Here is a 19,096-nt window from a genome sequence, read left to right on the forward strand (position 1 = left end):
TTCCTTTGAAAATGTCCGTCATTTCTACTTCTGTTTCTACTTTGATCTGATGTATTTTAGATGACAAGGCCGCCTTCAAGTTCCTCGGTCTCGTGGTTCTGTGTTTGTTTAGTAAATGAAGTTATCTCACGTTGATGGTCCATTGGCTAACTCTTTTAAAAAAGGTTTAATAGTAATGTTCCCAAAACAAGTGTTGTGTGGAGGAAGTGTTGTTTTTTTAAAATGTTACGATAAAGTATTTCCACCAGCATATTTCTGTCTTCGACTATTTTATATAATTGTTATGGATAAACGACATCAGACTTGAGAGTTGTTACTTTTTTACATAATAACAGTGAAGAGGAAAATCGACCTTACAATTTCAAAAAATTAGGAAGCTCGATACATGCAGATAATATAAAAAAGTTCAAAAGGAACATTTTACCATCTTAGCTTGGGCAGTGTAAACATCATTAAAAGCTTATAGCATTTGTTTCCATATTTATGTTGAACTTTTCACTTAAAAGTCGATATCATATTTAAGCACTTATTTGGAATGTTTAAATTCATGTTATGTTTAAAAGAAACAACCATATGAATGACAAACCAAAAGTGATGTTGTTCACTCAGTGTTTTTCAAATGGAAATAAGTCAAATTTATTCTTAACAGTCATCTCCTTCCAGTAGTGTTTAATGTCTGTGTACTTGTTATTTTGGTGAATATGTTAGCGGTCAATTTGATGCAATCTTTTGAAATTAAAACTACTTGTTTAGCATTTGCATGTTTTCTGTTTTTAGTTGATGTCCCCACAGTTGTTAAACTTTGTTCTGAAAAGAAAAAACTAATCCCACAACATTGCCTTCACTTTGGGAAAAATTAGCAAAGTTTCCTTTTGCCCTTCCAGGAAAAGAAGTCAAAATGTTAGGAAAAACTCCAAATTCCACTTAATTAAATATGGAAAAAACACCAAAAAAAAGTAAAATTATGGGTTAGTACCATAATATGAAAGAAATGCTAGTCGAGAGTGGTTTCATTGAAATGGTCACACCGTAGGATTTCATCCAGAGACTCAAATGTTAGAATTTCATACTAATAGTACCATGTGAAACTACTTACTGAAGGTGTTTCATTTGAAGGGTCGCACCATATGATTTCATCAATAGACTCAAAAGTTAAAACTACATACTAAATACACCGTAAAATTCCGAAAATAAGCCCCAGGGCTTATATTTTTCGAAGACCCTTTTTGAGGGGCTTATATTCGGAGGGGCTTATCTACGGAGGGAAGTTTGCGTTTCAAAATCGATTGGGCTAGCCTTATAGTTGGAAGTAAATTTACTGTTTTTGCTTTGTTTTACTTTGTAATTGAGGGCAATTTTCCAAGTTATATTTGGAGGGGCGATTTAAGGGAGGGTTTGTTGCGTTACCGGTTTGAGGGGCTTATATTTGGAGGAGCTTATAGATGGAGGGGCTTATTTTCGGAATTTTACGAAATAGTACCTAAGTACTACTGAAGAGGTTCAAGGGTCACACCCTAGTACTTTATCCATAAACTCACTTGGTAGAACTACATACTAAATAAATAGTACCGTGTGAAAGTACTGTTGAACAGGTTTTATTTTAAGGTCTCATCCACAGACTCTAGAACACCTCACATTCTTGACGGTAATGCTTAACTATCTTTTTTTAAAACTTAAAGTAATACATTACTGAGAGTTGATAAATGGTTGGGATTATAAGAACAAATAATGATATTCCTTGATTTCTTTTGTGTTAAATTTTGTAGGGTTCAATGAGACAACAACAGCAGAATCAGAACAGGAAGAAGCAGCCTGCTAACCTTCCAAAAATGGTCAGTGTCAAACTGAAAGTTGATTTTTATATTTTAGTTAATGCTTTGTTTTAAAGTTAAGAAGTTAGAGCTGTCTTGTTCCGAAGTGGCCAAAATATCAGTTTCTTCACTGTTTTTGTCCTTTTTTAATCTTTATCCTTTTCTTTTCTTTCTTTTTTTTTTTTAATGCTTCAGTTTTTTGGGATGTTGTTTATATGAAATGAGGCAATTTCGTCACTGTTTTTTTTTTACTGCTTTAATTTTGGAATGCTGTTTATATGACGTCAGCCAGCCTGGCCTAATAGTGATGCAGTGGTGAGATCACTTCCCTAGTCCCACCCACTTAAATGTGGACTGTGTTCTAATCCCAAATGTGATGTTGTACACTCCAGTTTTTCGGCCCAGGAATTGTAGACAAAAAATAACCACTGTGTGGATGAGCTACCTCTTAATCATTTTTTTAAAACAATTATTTTATTTAATTACTAATTTTATCTACAGCTGTAAAGGAACAATTTTAGGTTGCTATAGGTTCCCCTTTCTCTTTCATGTACAAGTATTTTTTTAATGTATAATGCTTCCCACATTGAGCTTTGATATCTGAATCATTTAATAATTAAAATCTATAATTAATAAAAAATTATATTTCCTTGAATAAAAAAATTAATAATACTTAATAATAACAATTTAATAATTTAAAATTAAATGAGGTAATTTTTTTAACTAGTGTATCAATTAAAGGGTAGGGCGTAGACAAAGGCTGGTTACTCTGAATAACAGACCACTATGCCTTTTTTAAATCTAGATACTGTCAGCTTTCATTTAAGGAAGGGTGGTAATAAAATATTAGTTATCTGGTATGAGCAAGTTGATTGGGCGTTGACTGGGGTGTGGTAGAGCCATTAGAGTGCTGGACTTGCAATTTGGAGGCCCCAAGATGAAGTACCGCCCTGACCGCTAGCTGGATTTGTTCAAGGTAGTCCCAGTTCAAATCCTCGGCCATGCTTGTAAATAGCTAGCTGGTTTGCCTCCGGCCATTTCGGATTCTTAACCCTGTTATGTTTAATTTTTTTTAAATTAATTGTTTCAGTCATTTGCTCAGCCCCACTAGCATAAGTGCTATAAATACTCCCGAGGGTAAACAAAGGAATTCTTCTTCTTATTATTATTGTATTTATTAATTTTTCAATTTGAATTGCAGCAGCAGCAACAAAAAACTTACCAGAGTGGACGAAACATTCGCTCTAGTCCAGCTGGAACGTGGCAACCATACCCTTCATGGCCCATGGGATTCACATCAACGCGCTTTCCACCGACTGCCGCAATATATGGCTATGCACACCCAGGGGTAAGAGCAGCTAGCAAGACAGTAAAACAAGAAGGAACCTACGAACTTGGTCATTATAGTTTGCTTAAATGATGGCAGATTTTTTCACCCCTTCCCTTGAATGTTGATTTACACATGGTATACAGCTGTATATTTTAGAAATTATGCAACAAACACGAAGTGGGTCTCCTTTCTCAGGGCTTCAAAAAAAACTCGAATGCCAGCTTGTCCTTTAGGGCAAGCAGCTCTTACTTTTTGCTTGTCCGGGGCCACTTCTTGTTCATCTTAGGGCACTTTCCATTGGTCAGAACTGGACAGGCTGGATGAGTCAGTTAGCAAATGAAATTGGCTTTTTCCAAGGGTTTTTGCAGAAAAATCATCTCCTACCTGCACACTAAAGTGTATTTAAGATTTGACTGATCTGTCTGGATAGTTTTGATTAATAGTGAAATTCTCATTACAATGGGAAGGGTCTGGCCGGTCAGTTCTAACAAATGGAAATTAGCACCCTTAATTAAAGATTTTGTTACAGGATGACTTGTCTGGACACATCTACTTGTCTTGGACTACCATATGGGACTATTTTCGAGCCCCGCCCTTGATACATGGGTGAAGTGAAGTGGTACTGTTGACCCAGGCTCAAATTGTAACCAGGGCTCCAGTTTCTTTAGTTTAAAAGCACTGTTTCATTTTAACTAAGGCACCTGAAAAACCTGAACTGGGTTGTTCAAAGCTAGGTTAAGTAAACTCAAGGTTAATATGAAACTTAATTTCAGAGATCTAAAAGCTTAACAATTTGATGATGGGATGCTCGAAAAAGAATTGAGAAATTTATCTCCGACGGTGTGCGTTTAAACAAAAGGAAAAGAGACCCGGATTAAAATTTAACCCAGGGTTAGTGCCAGTGGGCCTCCAAACAAGTGGTCCCTGAGGTCTTGATACACAAGAAAGGATATACGACAAGGGAAACTTCTTTGTGTTACACTGCCACCAAGCTGAAATTACAGTTTGGGTCTGGCTTATGTAAGGGCAAATACAGCACTCTTCATCACGTGTGGTGGTTCACATACACTTGTTTGTTTTTATTGCTACTGCTCACCTTTCCCAGTGTGTTGTATCTGTACTGTGTACATTGTTTGAGTGCCAGTGGTTGGGTTGTAGACCCAAACAGGAAATTGAGGTGAAGAAGGTAATCTCATAATCTTCTGTCTGAATGACAAGCATCCTCCAGCTTGTCCTAAGCCGTAGTTTAAGACTTGTATCAGCTTCCACACTTAGAGCCATAACCATGGAATAACACCGGGGATTGGAATTCAATGAATGCCATGCATGTTTCTTCCATCAATATCTAACTTGCAAACAGTAGTTAGTATGTGTTAATGTGAGAACAGTGAAATGCATAAACGACAAATTCCCTCCCCTTGGCTGCTAGACCTGTATTAAGTAACTGTAGATCTGGTGAGTCTAGTATGTAAATTAAAAGGACAGGAAGGTGCAGTCTCTTCTCCAAGCTGATGAGTTGGCCTTTTCCCTTTTATGTCAGTAACCCCTTCCTGGTGTCCCTCCCATCCCTTGGGGCAATTTCTGTTTGGTGTCCTCATTTAATTCTTCCCCCAGAGGAAAAAGAAATATAAGACTACATGCCAGGGAGTTCTCATTTTGGATGGTCACACCCCAGGATTTCAGGCACAACTTTCAATATTTTGAGTTACTGATTCTTGTGTTCATAATTGACGCTGGGAAGGAATTTCTCTCTGAAGGTATTTCTTGACTGTTTGCCAAACAGAATGAATAGTCAATGTCTGAATGAATGCCAAAAGGTGAAAGGGGTGTTCAGCTAGTGGAGGTAATCCCATTGAATTCTGAAACTGTTTTTTTCTGTCTATGGATTTTTGGTTGACAAGGGATAAGAGCAGAGGGTTTGTGATGGAGGAACAAAGTTGTCAGCAAAATATTTTGTCTCACCATGCTGAGTTAAAGGATCAAACATCACGTTCAATTGATATCGTGATGTAAGAAGGCAGGGGTGGCTAATCTTTTGACCCTGTTGTATTTAAATAGAGGGGACTGATACATATTTAGCAAAAAAATCAAGTAGCCTTTGTGAGTGTGCAGACTGACACAGTGGAGTTTTGTTGTGTCTGTTTTTCTGTTTCCTGCATGTAGGTAGCATTCAAAACAATAACATACTTTCCATTAGCAGTTATCAGCTTAATTAACTTTAGTTTGACATTGAGCAACCACCTGTGATCATTCAGATGGTAATTTTTGTGAAAATAATATGAGCTGGCAATTATCCTGAACTAGGCAATGAGCCATTAATGGACACATATAAGAGAGCTGTCACTTTTGAGCATGAAGAGCAAACATTCAAATAAAAACCTCCCAAAGGAAATTAGAGTGATCATTGTATCAAATACTTGGATAGGACTAGCTTAAGCAGGATTCTGCAAGGTGCCACCTATTATGCTAGCTAAGAATGATCATGACAGAGGAGTAAACCATTGGCTCTAAGACATTTGTGATGGCATTGGTAAACTCATCTTGGTTGTACTCAGCACCTTGGACGCTTTTCATGCAAGAAAAATTCTGGTTAAAAATTTCAGAAATTCTACGTGCACATGCAATGGAGTGGTTGCACAGACCCGACCCAAACCACCGCGAGTTTGGTTATTGATCTTATAAGCAGGAGACAAAAGAGCGGTACTGGGGGCAGCAATTTTGTCAAATGAAAAGAGGCATTTCTGTCCGACTGACCGAGATAACCCAACCAGACAAAGTGGACCACCTTCAAAGCTGGTTTCGAATACTCCGGTAGGACCAAACCATTTGATCCATTGGTCCATTCCACTTGATGTACCAACTGAAATTTCCAGAATTTTGGGTTAAATGGAAAGCACCCCTTGTCTCGGTTAATAATTTTGTCATTGCTTGACATTATGTGGGGGTCTTCTACTACAAAAGGATTCCATAGTCTGGGGAAAGTTCCAGGCAAGTCATCCTCTTACAATGATCATTAACTAAGACAAGCAAGAAGAGGCCCTTAGGAAACATGACAAAATAATGACTTGAAAAAGTCTATAATATGAATAACTTCTTTTAACAGCTGACAACAAAATGGTTTGGCCATGTTATGATTTTGTCAGGGGCACCCAATGAGAATATAGTTCAAAACCACTTAAACATAGCATTGTTAAACGTATTTTAGTATTAAAACGGTAGATATAGGCATATTTTTATCCCCGAAAAATTTTTCACCTGTTCGGATTTCCTAGCTGAAAGTCTAGAGATTCGAAAATTATAGGGATCAAAACTTACCTTTTCGAAAATTTCAGCCACAAAAAAGGCTCCCGAAAATTCTAGGTGAGCTTTTAGGGTAAAAATCCGTTAAAAATGGGCAATTATACCAATTTTTAGATGTTCGAAAATCCTAGGAGAGGTAGGTAAGCAAGAAATTTTACGGAAAATGTTCCAAAAATTCTAGATCTCAAAGCGTCTTCCGAGCAGATATTTTCCGAATTTTGACATTGGGTGCCCCTGATTATGTCAACTCCAGTTATTAGACCCTCTTACAAAATCACTGTGATTTTAATGCTTCTTCTGTTTTATTCTATATGCAGACATATAGCATACCAAGTAGTCCCCCTCCGAATTCTTCTCACCAGAGAAGCTTATCAGCTAGTGACAGTCAAGATGAATCAGAAGAGAAACTTAGCAAAACTAATCTGTACATTAGAGGACTTCCACCAGCAACCACTGATGAGGATTTAAATAATTTATGTAGTAGGTTAGTGAGAGATTTACCGTTTACATCTAATGTATGTGTACTGCATAATGTTTATTAATACCTGCCAACACTGGCAGACAATATTATTGTTGAGGTGTAGGTCTCACTCCTGTGCTTGAAAACTTTGATTTAATACCTGCTCCATTGACTAAAGATTTAAATACAAAGGTACAGAGGTGTAAATTCTTATCGCTAACACTGCTGGATTTCTGTGACATTGATCAGCTCAGCTGCATATTTTGTAATTTCTTCACTGAATGTCAGCAGACTGCTTTGAACCATACACTTATTTAGAAGTGTCCAAAGACAAATGAGATTTTAGTAAAATGCTGAAAAAGAAATGGTACTGGAAACTGGGAGTGAAGGTTTCATCTAACTCGGTATGAATGCCCCCACCCTCTCCCCTCCTTCCCTCCTTAAAAAAATCTGTTTTAGTCATAAACACTTAAGCTATATAGCAGGTTTTCCAGACCTTGCATGCATGGTCATAGTCCATGACCAAGGCAGCAGCAGAAGATCATTATGAAAAACTTAATTTACTTATCCTTTTGTTAAAACTGTGGGAAATTCACCACTGAATCTATACTTTGTACATGAATACTCATTCACTGTATTACCCACTCAAATCTTCAACCAGCTCGATTGGTATTTTGAAGATTTTATAAAATAAGAAATAATTGGTTAGCCATAATATTATTCTCTGTCCCCACTGAACTAGTAGTTATTTAAAAAATGCCATCTGTAAAGAAACGCCAAGCAGAGTAGCTGGCTGATACTAACCAAGTAGGCGGCGATTTTCACCGGCAGCTGGCTACTTTTGTCAACCCTGCACAAGGGATCCTTGGATCCTTTCTAAGACAATACAAAAAAGACATAACTCAAAAAAACCTTTTTAGGACTTTTGCACATCAGTAATATATTGTTTGATGACAAAAATAATCATGACATGAATGCCTGATGCCATGTTTCCAGGAAATATCTAATACTCCTCAAACACCCTCGCCCTTCCCCCACAAGACCCTGTAGTGAGGTCACTCAAAAGACAAAGCCAAACTCTAACAAGCAAATGCGAAGTGAGGAGTTGACAAAAGCTTGATGGGAATAACACTTGCAAATAATTACTAAATGGCACAAGGTTAGGAATAGTGATCCAGATTTTTTTTGGCACTGTCTGTGAAGCTGTTTTAGTTTGTCTTGGCTGGTGGTTGGCTTGATACCCAACACCTTCCATAGGGGAGGGGTGAAGAACTTTTATAGACCAAAACTAATGCATTTATCAACCCTCTTTGCTCCACAGATATGGAAATATTATTTCAACAAAGGCTATTCTAGATAAAAATACAAATAAATGTAAAGGTAAACCATTTCTTTTTGCTTTTGTAATGTATGCCAGTGGTATGAGGGTGATTAATATACCATCTTCAATTCTCTGTTCACAGACATAATTTTTTATAAAGATGGACACTTCTCTAAAATGGACTACATGAGTTGTGTCAGAAGCCCATAACCCGGAGCAAGCAACTTCCATGCATTCACGTCACAGCATTTTTATGGACCAGTTTATTTTTAGAACGGTTTTGGCATGAATTTTGAATACCTTTTAAATTCCACAAACCAGTCAGCAAAACCTACAGACCTAAAGATGACATTTTTTGACAATAATATTTAGTTTTCCTTTTTGATAACTTATACTTCAAATGTACTCGTAGACATGGTGGAGATTCTATTTTCACGGGAAAAAGTGCCCTAAAATGTGTCTTATAATAAACCGTAACATAGGTCTAGTGTGGGAGTTGCTCGCTCCAAGTTATGAACTCCTGCTTGTGTAGAGTTGTCAAGAGAGAGGGCAAGTTTCACAGGAAAAAATAACAGATTCCCATTTTTGGATATTTTAGGGTATTTAAAGAATACCCACAAAAATCCCAAATTTGGAAGAGTGAGACAAGTCCCAATCAGGGAACTTGGTTGGGAATTCCCTGGTTGGGACTTGTCTCACTTTGCCAAATTTGGGATTTTTATGGGTATTCTTTAAATACCCTAAAATATCCAAAAATGGGAATCTGTTATTTTTTTCCTGTGTTTGAGACATTCAAACAAAATATTAAAACTGTAAATCTGATCACTTTCAGTTAGAAGAGTTTTCTTAATATGTCACATGTCTTTGGCAAAGCAGAGAAACAAATTCAGAAAGTATTAAGAAGGAATCCATCAGGAAATTGAGTAATTTTAATTTTCAGTGGACAAAAACCTTGTACCAGAATAATTTAAACAATATCGCATTGTTTTACATTTTCCAAGGGCTATAGATGTGATTAGTTAGCTGTAACAACACTAATGGAAATTTCTTGTGACATCTTACACTTGAAATTTTCAGAATTTTACCCGTGTTTTCACAATTCTTGTGAAATTTGACATTATTTTCTCGGGCTCCCATGAGAAATAGTCTTTCGTGTTATTACAGATAACTAATTATATCTATAGCCCTTGAAAAATGTAAAAATGAATGTGATATTGTTTAAATTTTTCTGGTACGAGATTTTTGTCCACTGAAAACTGAAATTAGTCAATTTCCTGATTGATTCTGTATTAAACCACTGCGATTCTTCAGTCACTTTCTTTGCTCTATAAAACAGGCCTGTCTAATACAACAGATACATGTATTTATCTAATACTTAGTACAGCCACTCTCAAGAGTAATTGTCCTAGTTGGTGGCCCTCTAGGGGGTGGGGGTAAGAGGGGTATGTATATCTCTAGTCTGAATATCAAATACAGTCTTTGAGGAGTAGGCCATGTCCCTGTCAGTATTTTAACCCATCTTGTCTTGTTGTTTGTCACCATTCCCTCTTGTCTTGTGTCGCTGTTTCAAAGCCATGTTGCTTGTCGGAATTCTACCCTAACAGGACCTGTAGTTAGAGTTGACTGTATTCATTAGTGGTTATTAATATCAGTGACCTTGAAAATTGTCGGTGATCAGACATTATATTGAAGGTTATTACATGGTTTGTTATTTCAAACAGGATATGGCTTTGTGGATTTTGAGTCCCCAGCTGTGGCCCAAAAAGCAGTGACCGCTTTAAAAAGCAAAGGAATTCAAGCACAGATGGCAAAGGTATTCAGGGCTTTGTGTCCTCTTAACTTCCTGTTTCTTCAATAATTAATAATCTTTTACTCTCGTTTGAACATTTTTCTCAAGTCATTATAAAGCAACATTTTTCTAAGATTTCTCCTCTTGTTAAATGCTATAAATTGAAGCTATACAAATTAATGTACATGCACACAAAGTAAGTTATCATAATTGACTGTGGGTCGGTCTCAGTCAAAGTAAAACTTGCTCAATAGTATAAGTAAGCTCAAAAAAGGGAGCAAGTCTTTCATCATTTCCTTGTTCTTAATAACAGTCACACTGTGATAATTCACCCACACATCTTACATACATGCCGCTTTTGTTTAACAAAGTGTATTGTTTGGCTGCACATGTTGACAGTCTGTTATTAATTTTATTAATGTTGAGTTAACTTAATTAACCTTGACATGCCTGTGAAAAGAACTCAAGCAACGATACACTTTATTTACTACACTCAATGCAACCCTTAGAACCTTGTAATTCAATTTTGCAAAATCGTCCTCTGGGGAACATGGAACAGATAAATCAATGGCAAAACTCAGAGTCTTGCTATTTTTAGAAGTATTACCACAACAAAAGAAACTACTCATTGTCTTTCACTTGAATGGTCAAACCACAGGATTAATTAACAACTCTGAAAATGGGACCACCAACCCTTTTTCTAAAAATAACACATTTCCTGTAGAGGACCTGACTGCACTGCTCTCTTTGAACACCTGGTAGTATCAACTCACACTCTAAACACCTTTCTCCAGTCTTCACAGCACAACTGGAGAAAAATTTGCTTATTGGGTAGTGATGTTAATTTTGTGTAGTCTCTACCAACAAAAACATTGGGCATCTGCTCAAGTGCAAAAACTGGGCTGTTTTAACCAGTTTTTACAACAAGAGGCTGTAGATAACATTTTCTCAGGGTTATTAACTTTTAAACAAGTTAAGTTCAACCATGCTGAGGAGAATTGCAATAAGTAAGAAGCAACATAAAGATAACAATAATACTAACAATATATCATTCACACTAGGTTACTTTTCGGCTGGGTTTTTGTATTGGAATAGTTTTGTTTTTAACCTAGAGAATAAGTTTAAAAGAATGCCTTTTTGGAACCATACAAAATTGCTCTATTGGCATTTACATCTAATTTTGATTTATAACCACTTATTGCCAAAAGGTGCAATTATGTGTTATGAGCAGATGGCACTTGCATTAACTTTAACTTTGTGCATTATTTTTCCCTCCTCAGCAACAAGAGCAAGACCCTACCAATTTATATTTTCTTTATCTTCCAAGGGATTTTGATGAAGCGGTAAGTTCAACTGGATTAGTTACCTGGGAGAACACAATTTTAAAATGTGATTTGTAAAGTACTGCTTGCACTGTGTCAACTATAGAGCTTTCAAAGAATTTGAGTTTCAGATCTCGAAACACCACAACAATAAAGAAAGTAGAAATTGATTAATTAGTCCTTAACCCTAAATTGTTTGGGGGTTATTAACATCATCTTCATCATCATTATCATCATCATCAGTAGTAGTAGTAGCAGTGGTAGTGGTTGTGGCCCTTGTGGTCATTATCGTTATCAATCATCGGGGGGGGGCAGAGGTGAAGGTCCTAGTTTCTTTAAATGTCTTTTCATTAGCAATGTCACCAATAGGTTAGATTGTGATTATTTTAATTGTTAATGTTCTTGCACTGAACAGAAATTAGAGGCCATGTTAAGAAGATACGGCAAAGTCATATCAACTAGAATATTAAGAGATACAGATCATGAGAGTAGAGGGGTAGGATTTGCAAGGTGAGTATTATTGTAGTATTTTCAGTAAAATTAATATGACACCTCGAAAAAATTGACCACTGACGAAATTTGATAGCTGAAGTCTGACAGCACATGAAACAAACCTCTCTGTTTGTAGTTTTGCATGAATATTTTTGCTTTCTGTTTTTCCACACAATTATTATTTTCTTTGAATTTGTTGTTTATCAAATTTAATTAATATGAGTGCACAATACACCATTGTAGTTCTTCACATACTAATACATTAAGTTCCTGTTCTTTGTGAACCACAAAAGTTCAATCTTAAAAGTTTCCACTGCACAGTGTTTTGTGATGGTTTTATCAAGATGATTAATTTATTATTTCTATTTAACCACTTCTAATATAACTGATCATTTTAATTTTAAGGATGGAAAATACACAGATTTGTGAACAAATTATTAAAGACTTTAATGGAAAAAAGATTCAAGGTAAGATTTTTTCTTTTGAAAGTTACAAATACGTCTACAAAAAAAAGCCAACAAGAAATGGCAATCTTGGCAAATAGGTTCTTGAAAGAGGGGATGTAGTTTCACCCTTTAATTTGTTACTTATCTATGAGTTTTCATAGTTCAAAAGATAGAGATAGTTTGAAATACCAACATTGCATTACACAAAATTAGTCAACACACCTAAACCACAGAGCCTACCCAGGGCTTGAAGTTAACTTTTTAGTGCACTTGCAAAATTTTGCTGGTAAGATTTTTTTCCACTAGCAAACTGGTGAGACCACTAGCAAATTCTTTCCCTTTGTTTGGAAGACATGGATGATTCTAACTTGCAAGAGTTTGCTAGTGGATATTTTTATCAAAATCACTTGCATTTTGCAAGTTTGCGAGGTTTTTTTTTTGAGCCCTGGTATCCCACATGTAATAGTTAATTTGAAATAAATGTCATTTTATTGTCCCATTGCAGGAAGTATTGAATCACTTGTAGTGAAGTTTGCCGATGGAGGTCCCAAGAAGAGACAGCAATCTCAGCAAAACCATGGTATAACTATAAGCATTTACTTATACCCAACAATATTATTCTCAAAGGTGATGTGTCTATAGGCAAATTACTTGCTAATATATACTGAGCCTGAGGAATGACCTATTGTTTTAGTGTAAGAAATGATGTAGTTTTAGGGGCTATTCACACGATACCAGAATGAATTTCCAGCTCCATTTATTTCTCTGTATTTGTTGACATGATACCGAAATGACATTCGTTCTCATACAAGTCATTCTGAAATGAGTTCATTCTGGTGTTCAATCCAAATGAATTCTTGATCTGGTACGAAATTTCATTCCTGTATCAATGTAAGCTGAAACAAACTTTTTTCCACAGTGAAAATCACAAATCCTGTAGTCTAGTGCAAGTTGCACATGCATATCTGATCTGGCATGAACACCATGTGAGCAAGAATTCCTTAAGCTGAGCTGGTCAATTTTATCATGTGAATGCTGTATGAACTTTACTCCGGAACAAAACTCATTCTGGAATGAAAGTCAGCCAAGTATCACATAAACAGCCCCTTGAAGCTAATTTTGACGCTTGTTTTAGCTCGCTTACATGAAGGTGCTAGTCTACTGCTAATCAGCTCTATTCCATGAAGGTTATTTGACTAATGACTTTATTTTTCTGTTGTAATGTTATTTTTTTCTAAGATGCAATTGTTACGAATTTTGATGTAATGTTCTTCCTTGTTTTCTTTGTAGTAAGGTGTGTGTCTCATTAAATCTTTATTGCTATTATTTTTAGCAGACAGTTCATGGCCCATTAGCAGACAAGAGGTGAGTTTTTCCTTTAGATCATAGCAAAGCACCCCAGCAAACTGAAAGGTTTTTTGTCCATAACCCAATGTTGGAAGCTCAGAGCCAACAAAATGTTCTTTAACAAGATAATTTTGTTACATTAAAAATATATCTCCTTTCATCTTTGATTTGATTTTTTTTCTAGGGAGTACCACTTTTGGGATATGGAGATGCACTTGTCATGCAAAATGGGTCAGTACTTACAGTGATTAGAGTGAAACTGCATCACCTCTGTTATAAGAATTGTCCTCTTAGAGGACTGACATGTGATTACTGGTAATCATTATTAAACTGAGTAGCATTGTCCATGTGAAATGTTTGTAATATTAACAATAAAATTGACAATGAATACTATGAAATCTTTTCGAACCTATCAAAACAAGGTGGCAGGGCAGTTTGTGAGGTCTGGGTTGAGGTGGTCTTACTGAATAACTTACTAATGGACTTACACACTCTATGACATAGTGCTTTAACTTGCTTTAAACCAGTAAGCACAAAAACTATAGATCTAAAGCCATTCCCACCCTGAAATACTTTAGCATGTAATGAACTTCATCACGTAAACCACTTCAGTAGTATTTTCACTGGCATGGTATTATCATACTCATGTAGAAAATACAACAGTAACTTTTGAGTCCACTGATAGTATCTTATCACGTGGCCATTCAACAAGCAACAAGATTAATGTCACAAAATTGAACTTGCCTTATGTCAACGTTGCCTAATATAAATTCCTTGATATTTCTTCAGGTCCCCAGTTAACAACACAGCAAGGGTCACACATGCTACAGTTCTTCAAGGACAAGTAAGTGCCTCTGCAATAACAATAATGTCTGCCCTTCCAGTGTATAATTATGTTGCAGTTAATTTTTTATTTCAGTTAATTTTTATTCTTCCTTTGTTTTAAATTTATTAGCATACATTACCATACCCAAAAACAATGGAAAAATAACAATTAACAGAAATAAAAAATTAGCTACAGCATATATATTATTCTTGTGCACATGTCTCACTATTACTCCACTGTTGTGTTTTTTTTTGTTAGGGTGGAGCATTTGTCCAGACAAACATTCCTTTAGCCTACCAGCTTGCGGCAGCAGGAGGCGGCAACTGGCTTGCAGCGCATCAACCGTACATTCATATGCAACATCAATTACAACCTGTAAGTCCTAGGTACAAATTCTAAAACGAGAGCTGCAGATGGCCTGCAATTGCATGAAGCCTCAATGCAGTGAGGCCAACTGTTGGAGCTCTCTTACATGAGTTTTGTATTTGTTTTCAATTCCTATGAAAACAATAACACATCATTAACTAGTGAGAATTTAATTTGATTTTTCCCTTAATCTTGTGCTTGGTAATGTATGATAATAAGTTTGAAACAATGACTGAAGTAAAATTGAACCCAAAAATATAACTGAACCACAACATGCCCCCTGACCCCAGGGCCAGTAATGTACCTGAGCTGCTCGTAAGGTGTTTGCTCATTGTTCGCAGAAAGCAATAACACAACATTCTATATCATTATTTCCCATTGTTTCATGTTATGGTACCAAACCAATTGGCTTTTAGGGTTAAGAGAGCTACCACATGACGCCCCCGCCACCAAGACACTAACATTTTAAACTCACCTATCTTTTCTTCCTTTCTGTTGTACCCAGAGTCAACTAGCAGCAACAGCAGTAACACCTTCCAATCTTGAGCACAATGTTGGCCCTATGCAGCAGAGCTCAGTCCAGCATTTAACCAATCAGATGAACCAGTTACAAATGTCAGGCTCGCAGTACATCACTAGTCCTGTTCATAGTACGTTCTCACAAGCGTCGTGGCAAATGATGCATCAACACGGGCAACATGCACATCCACATTACATGACAGCTGAGGTGAGGATGAAAAAAATTGCAAAGAACTGAATGAGTATGTAAATCCCAACTTTTTAATTTTCTCATTCAGAATTATATATTTACGAAAGGGAAGCAATAGAAACAAATTAGGTTTCCACTGTCAGTGTGGTCATTTTCAAGAGAATTTGAACTTAAAAATAACCATTGTACAAGCAAAATATAAGTCATTTCTATTGTTTATCCGAGCAATAAAATCACTTTCTGACAGCTTTTTTGATTCATCGCCAAATTTGAATATTTGTTCTGATTCTCTTGCCCTGACAGCAGAGATCATGTGGCCTCACAGTCTTTTAATCTTAGAATAGAATTATGGTAAACTAGCAATTGGGGGGACAGCGGGGGTCCAAACCTCCCACTTACCATTCCTTCCATTCCTGGCTCTCACCCTTTACTCTTGGCTTCCTCCCTTTTAGCCCTTTTTCAATTAATGCAAAATATTAAGCATCATGTTGCATAATTCCACCATATTTCTCCTGCTTCCCATTTTCTCAGACCTCCCATCTCTGCTCCCCCCCCTTTTCCGTTCCTTTCCCATTCCCTATTCTCCTGGTATCCCAGCCCCTGTCCTCCCTCACCAACAAGGACTGACAATAACCACTGCAACATTATGATTTCAGGAGCATTCAATTGGGACCTCCCATGTCACCACAATCTCCTCCTGCCTCCCATACCCCTTTCATCCCCTATTCCATATATACCAGCTCTCCTGTATGGGTATCCAAATCTCCCGCATAAAATCGGCTTTTGAGTATTTTTGTGTTATAGTTTGAAGTTTAGCCCCTTTTTTGAAAATAGTATGGTTTTGGGGGCATTTTTGCATGTATTTAGTCACTGACAAGGACTATTTCGTCATTACAATGATGAATGCAAATTTTGATGGTATGTAATTCATGTAAGACTTCACATAATGTCCTAAGCAATTCCCATGACTGTCATAATTTGTGGGCTGAGGAGGGGGGTGAGTCGTTTGTTGACATTCAGGGGGGGGGGGGGGGGGGGGTGGTAGTGCAAGAGATACAGTCTCCAGATTTAAGATCTCCAGAGCTGAGATTGTCATCTCTGCTATTCTCCCAGTCTCCCAGCACCTGTCCTCACTGACAATACTACTGCTAAACTATGATTTCAGGAGCATTCAATGGTTGGAGAAGGAGATCCTCTTGGACCTCCCATGTCACCACAAGCTGCTGGCCTGCCACAGCATTTGGCAGATCACACTCAAACTTTAGAAGATCACAGAATGGGGAGTTATACGTCACCTTATCAAAGGTAATGTTGAACTTAATGTATTAAAACTGTAGCCTTCTGAGTCAAGATTTTACTGCGCTTTTCACAAACACGCGAACTCTAAAGTTCAAAAGCCGCCTTCGCAATTGCGTTTTTCGCTGCCGTCAATCATAATTATGATCACAAGCAACGAACCTTGAAACACAAAAACACACAAAACGGATCGAAATCCACCAATCACAAACCACAAACCTTGACCTTTTGAACCCATTAAAGTAAAGTTTTGTTTCCTAAGAGGTCCGTTAAGATGATTGACGGCAGCGAAAAACGCAATCGTCAGTTGGCTTTTGAACTTCAGAATTCGCATGTTTGTGAAAAGCGCAGTAACAGAAAAATTTAAATTGACACTATCCATTCAACCTTAATCGTGTTAGAAGTTTGAATTACTGTGTTTTTTGAGGCAGAGTTAGATTGTTCCTTTAAACTGTTGGCTCCAATTTTTTACCTATTTTTCTTATTATCTCATCTTAAACTTATGTTGCATTTGTAAATGACTTTTGTCGTGTAATAATTCTTAAAGTTATAGTCCGTAAAGATTGTTGTTGTTGATAATGGAAGATGAAACAGTTATGTCGCCTTCATTAACTGGTATCACCGGTGTAATGACAATCTTACAAAGAAACATTTGACCAATTAAGATATGTCAGTGATATGTCATTAAAAATTTATTTTGTTTTTCTTTCAAAGAAAATGAAGTTGGGAAAACGAACCAGGAAGCTGCGAATTATTTAAAGTAAGTTAAAAGAAAGGGCGGTTGTGGTAGAATATCTTCCTTCGAACTGATGAATGTTTTTTCCCCTCATTTCAAACTCATTATCCGGGTAAAAAGATATAATTATTAAGACAAGTTTGAGCTTACCTCTTAACGCTTCGGGACCTCTCGCTGTTTCTGTGATTCTGCCGCCATTTTTGAATCCCACGCACAAATTTGGGCGAAAAGTATCGTGGGTATTCTAGTTCCCAGTTCGCAACCGTTCCTCTGAAGCTTCACGGGACCGACACGGTACCCGAATCACGGGACGAGGGAAGCGGTGCGGGGTGTGGAAGGGTGTTGCTTTTTTAAAAGCAAGAGAGCTGCTGGACATCACATTTCTGGCAGGTCTAAGGTCTCTAGTTTTAAAATAGGCTAGACCCGGCCAACCTTGAACTAGGATACCCTTGCAAGACTTTTCCCAATATCCAGCTCTCTCAGGGGTCGTTAATTTTATGTTAGCCATGTCTTCGCTATCCATTCTTGTCAATAAGCAGGGTCATAAAAGGAAGCACGCATAGGTTCGAAGAGGGTAGGAACATGTTTTAAGTAAACCCCAAAGCCATACTTTATTTGATTCGTTCTTTCAGAGGTCTGGGTGGTTGGGTCGCACGAGAACACTGGGGTTGGGTGGGATGGTAGGACGAAAGAGTCTGCCTTTAAATGCTGACCTCCGAACTCGACTCCGTTTAGATCCTCCACAATAACAGGCGAGGAGCCAAAAAACAGATGGCACAACAACATCCTCGTCCCCAGGGCTTTTCCGGTAGAAGATGGAAGGGGCGGAAAAAAGGAAAAAGGCCTAGAGACGAGGTTGGCACAACCAGCCATGCGTTTTATAATTAATTAGAGGTTGATCCTTTTTTGTAGGTTGACTTAAAGAACAAACCTCAGCCTGTGAAATCGAGAGGAACTTGGAAGATGAATTGAGTAAGATTCAACAGGTCGCCTTGGAATCTCATTCAGAGCAGGGCATGGTGTTAATTTATCTTAATAGAACTCAGTTTGCTCCTTCGCTGTTGTTTTAAAACAAGATGTCTATTTTTATGGATTTGCTTTAAAAAAATGCGCCCTTGAAAGCTGTTTGCTTTACCGTGTGAAAAGATGGTGTGCGATCTTCTCCAAGGCCATGCCATATTTCTCTTTCTCTCTTTGCTTCAGAGGCCTTGAGGTGTTACTTGGCAGTTAGGAAATGTGTCAAAACATTTGGATCAGACGTGAAGGTCTTTTGGCATTTTCTAATCCAACTATTCCAACGGGAACTGGAGCCGAAGTACGTCCCACAATTGTTTCTGGAATCGTTATTGGGGACGGTCAGCTATTGGCCAATTTCTTTTCCGTTTCCCTGGTAACAGTCCCAGAGGTCGATGCGAAAGTTCACCCGGCCCAGGTTCCATCTCGTTTAAGAGACCTTTTTACCGATACGGCGGCCATATTGAATTAATTCGATTTAAGGAGTATTATAGGATGCCCAGAGGGCATGAGCACGTTTCGTTTGTATTT

The 19,096-nt window shown here is 37.3% G+C and overlaps 1 protein-coding gene across 8 annotated transcripts in view; it reads left to right on the plus strand.

The window, feature by feature from the left end:
- The window catches only part of LOC140930887 (RNA-binding motif, single-stranded-interacting protein 2-like), a 43,785-nt gene extending 24,927 nt beyond the window's left edge, over nucleotides 1–18,858 (plus strand). For 4 of the 8 annotated variants that reach the window (XM_073380599.1, XM_073380600.1, XM_073380602.1 and 1 more), the window contains 17 exons: nucleotides 1,767–1,832; nucleotides 3,013–3,159; nucleotides 6,759–6,925; nucleotides 8,223–8,281; nucleotides 9,944–10,035; nucleotides 11,292–11,354; nucleotides 11,749–11,843; nucleotides 12,231–12,292; nucleotides 12,777–12,851; nucleotides 13,605–13,636; nucleotides 13,803–13,849; nucleotides 14,408–14,462; nucleotides 14,703–14,819; nucleotides 15,316–15,537; nucleotides 16,685–16,824; nucleotides 17,530–17,575; nucleotides 18,464–18,858. In XM_073380599.1, coding sequence (XP_073236700.1) covers nucleotides 1,767–1,832; nucleotides 3,013–3,159; nucleotides 6,759–6,925; nucleotides 8,223–8,281; nucleotides 9,944–10,035; nucleotides 11,292–11,354; nucleotides 11,749–11,843; nucleotides 12,231–12,292; nucleotides 12,777–12,851; nucleotides 13,605–13,636; nucleotides 13,803–13,849; nucleotides 14,408–14,462; nucleotides 14,703–14,819; nucleotides 15,316–15,537; nucleotides 16,685–16,824; nucleotides 17,530–17,536 — 1,446 coding nt within the window. In that variant the 3' untranslated portion in view covers nucleotides 17,537–17,575; nucleotides 18,464–18,858. Of the gene's footprint in view, nucleotides 1–1,766; nucleotides 1,833–3,012; nucleotides 3,160–6,758; nucleotides 6,926–8,222; nucleotides 8,282–9,943; nucleotides 10,036–11,291; nucleotides 11,355–11,748; nucleotides 11,844–12,230; nucleotides 12,293–12,776; nucleotides 12,852–13,604; nucleotides 13,637–13,802; nucleotides 13,850–14,407; nucleotides 14,463–14,702; nucleotides 14,820–15,315; nucleotides 15,538–16,684; nucleotides 16,829–17,529; nucleotides 17,576–18,463 lie in introns of those variants that run through there. The other 4 variants (XM_073380605.1, XM_073380604.1, XM_073380603.1 and 1 more) reach the window with 4 other exon arrangements.
- The last annotated feature ends 238 nt before the right edge of the window (nucleotides 18,859–19,096 follow it).

Source organism: Porites lutea, chromosome 3, assembly GCF_958299795.1.
Source record: "Porites lutea chromosome 3, jaPorLute2.1, whole genome shotgun sequence".
NCBI classification, from domain to species: Eukaryota; Metazoa; Cnidaria; class Anthozoa; order Scleractinia; family Poritidae; genus Porites; species Porites lutea.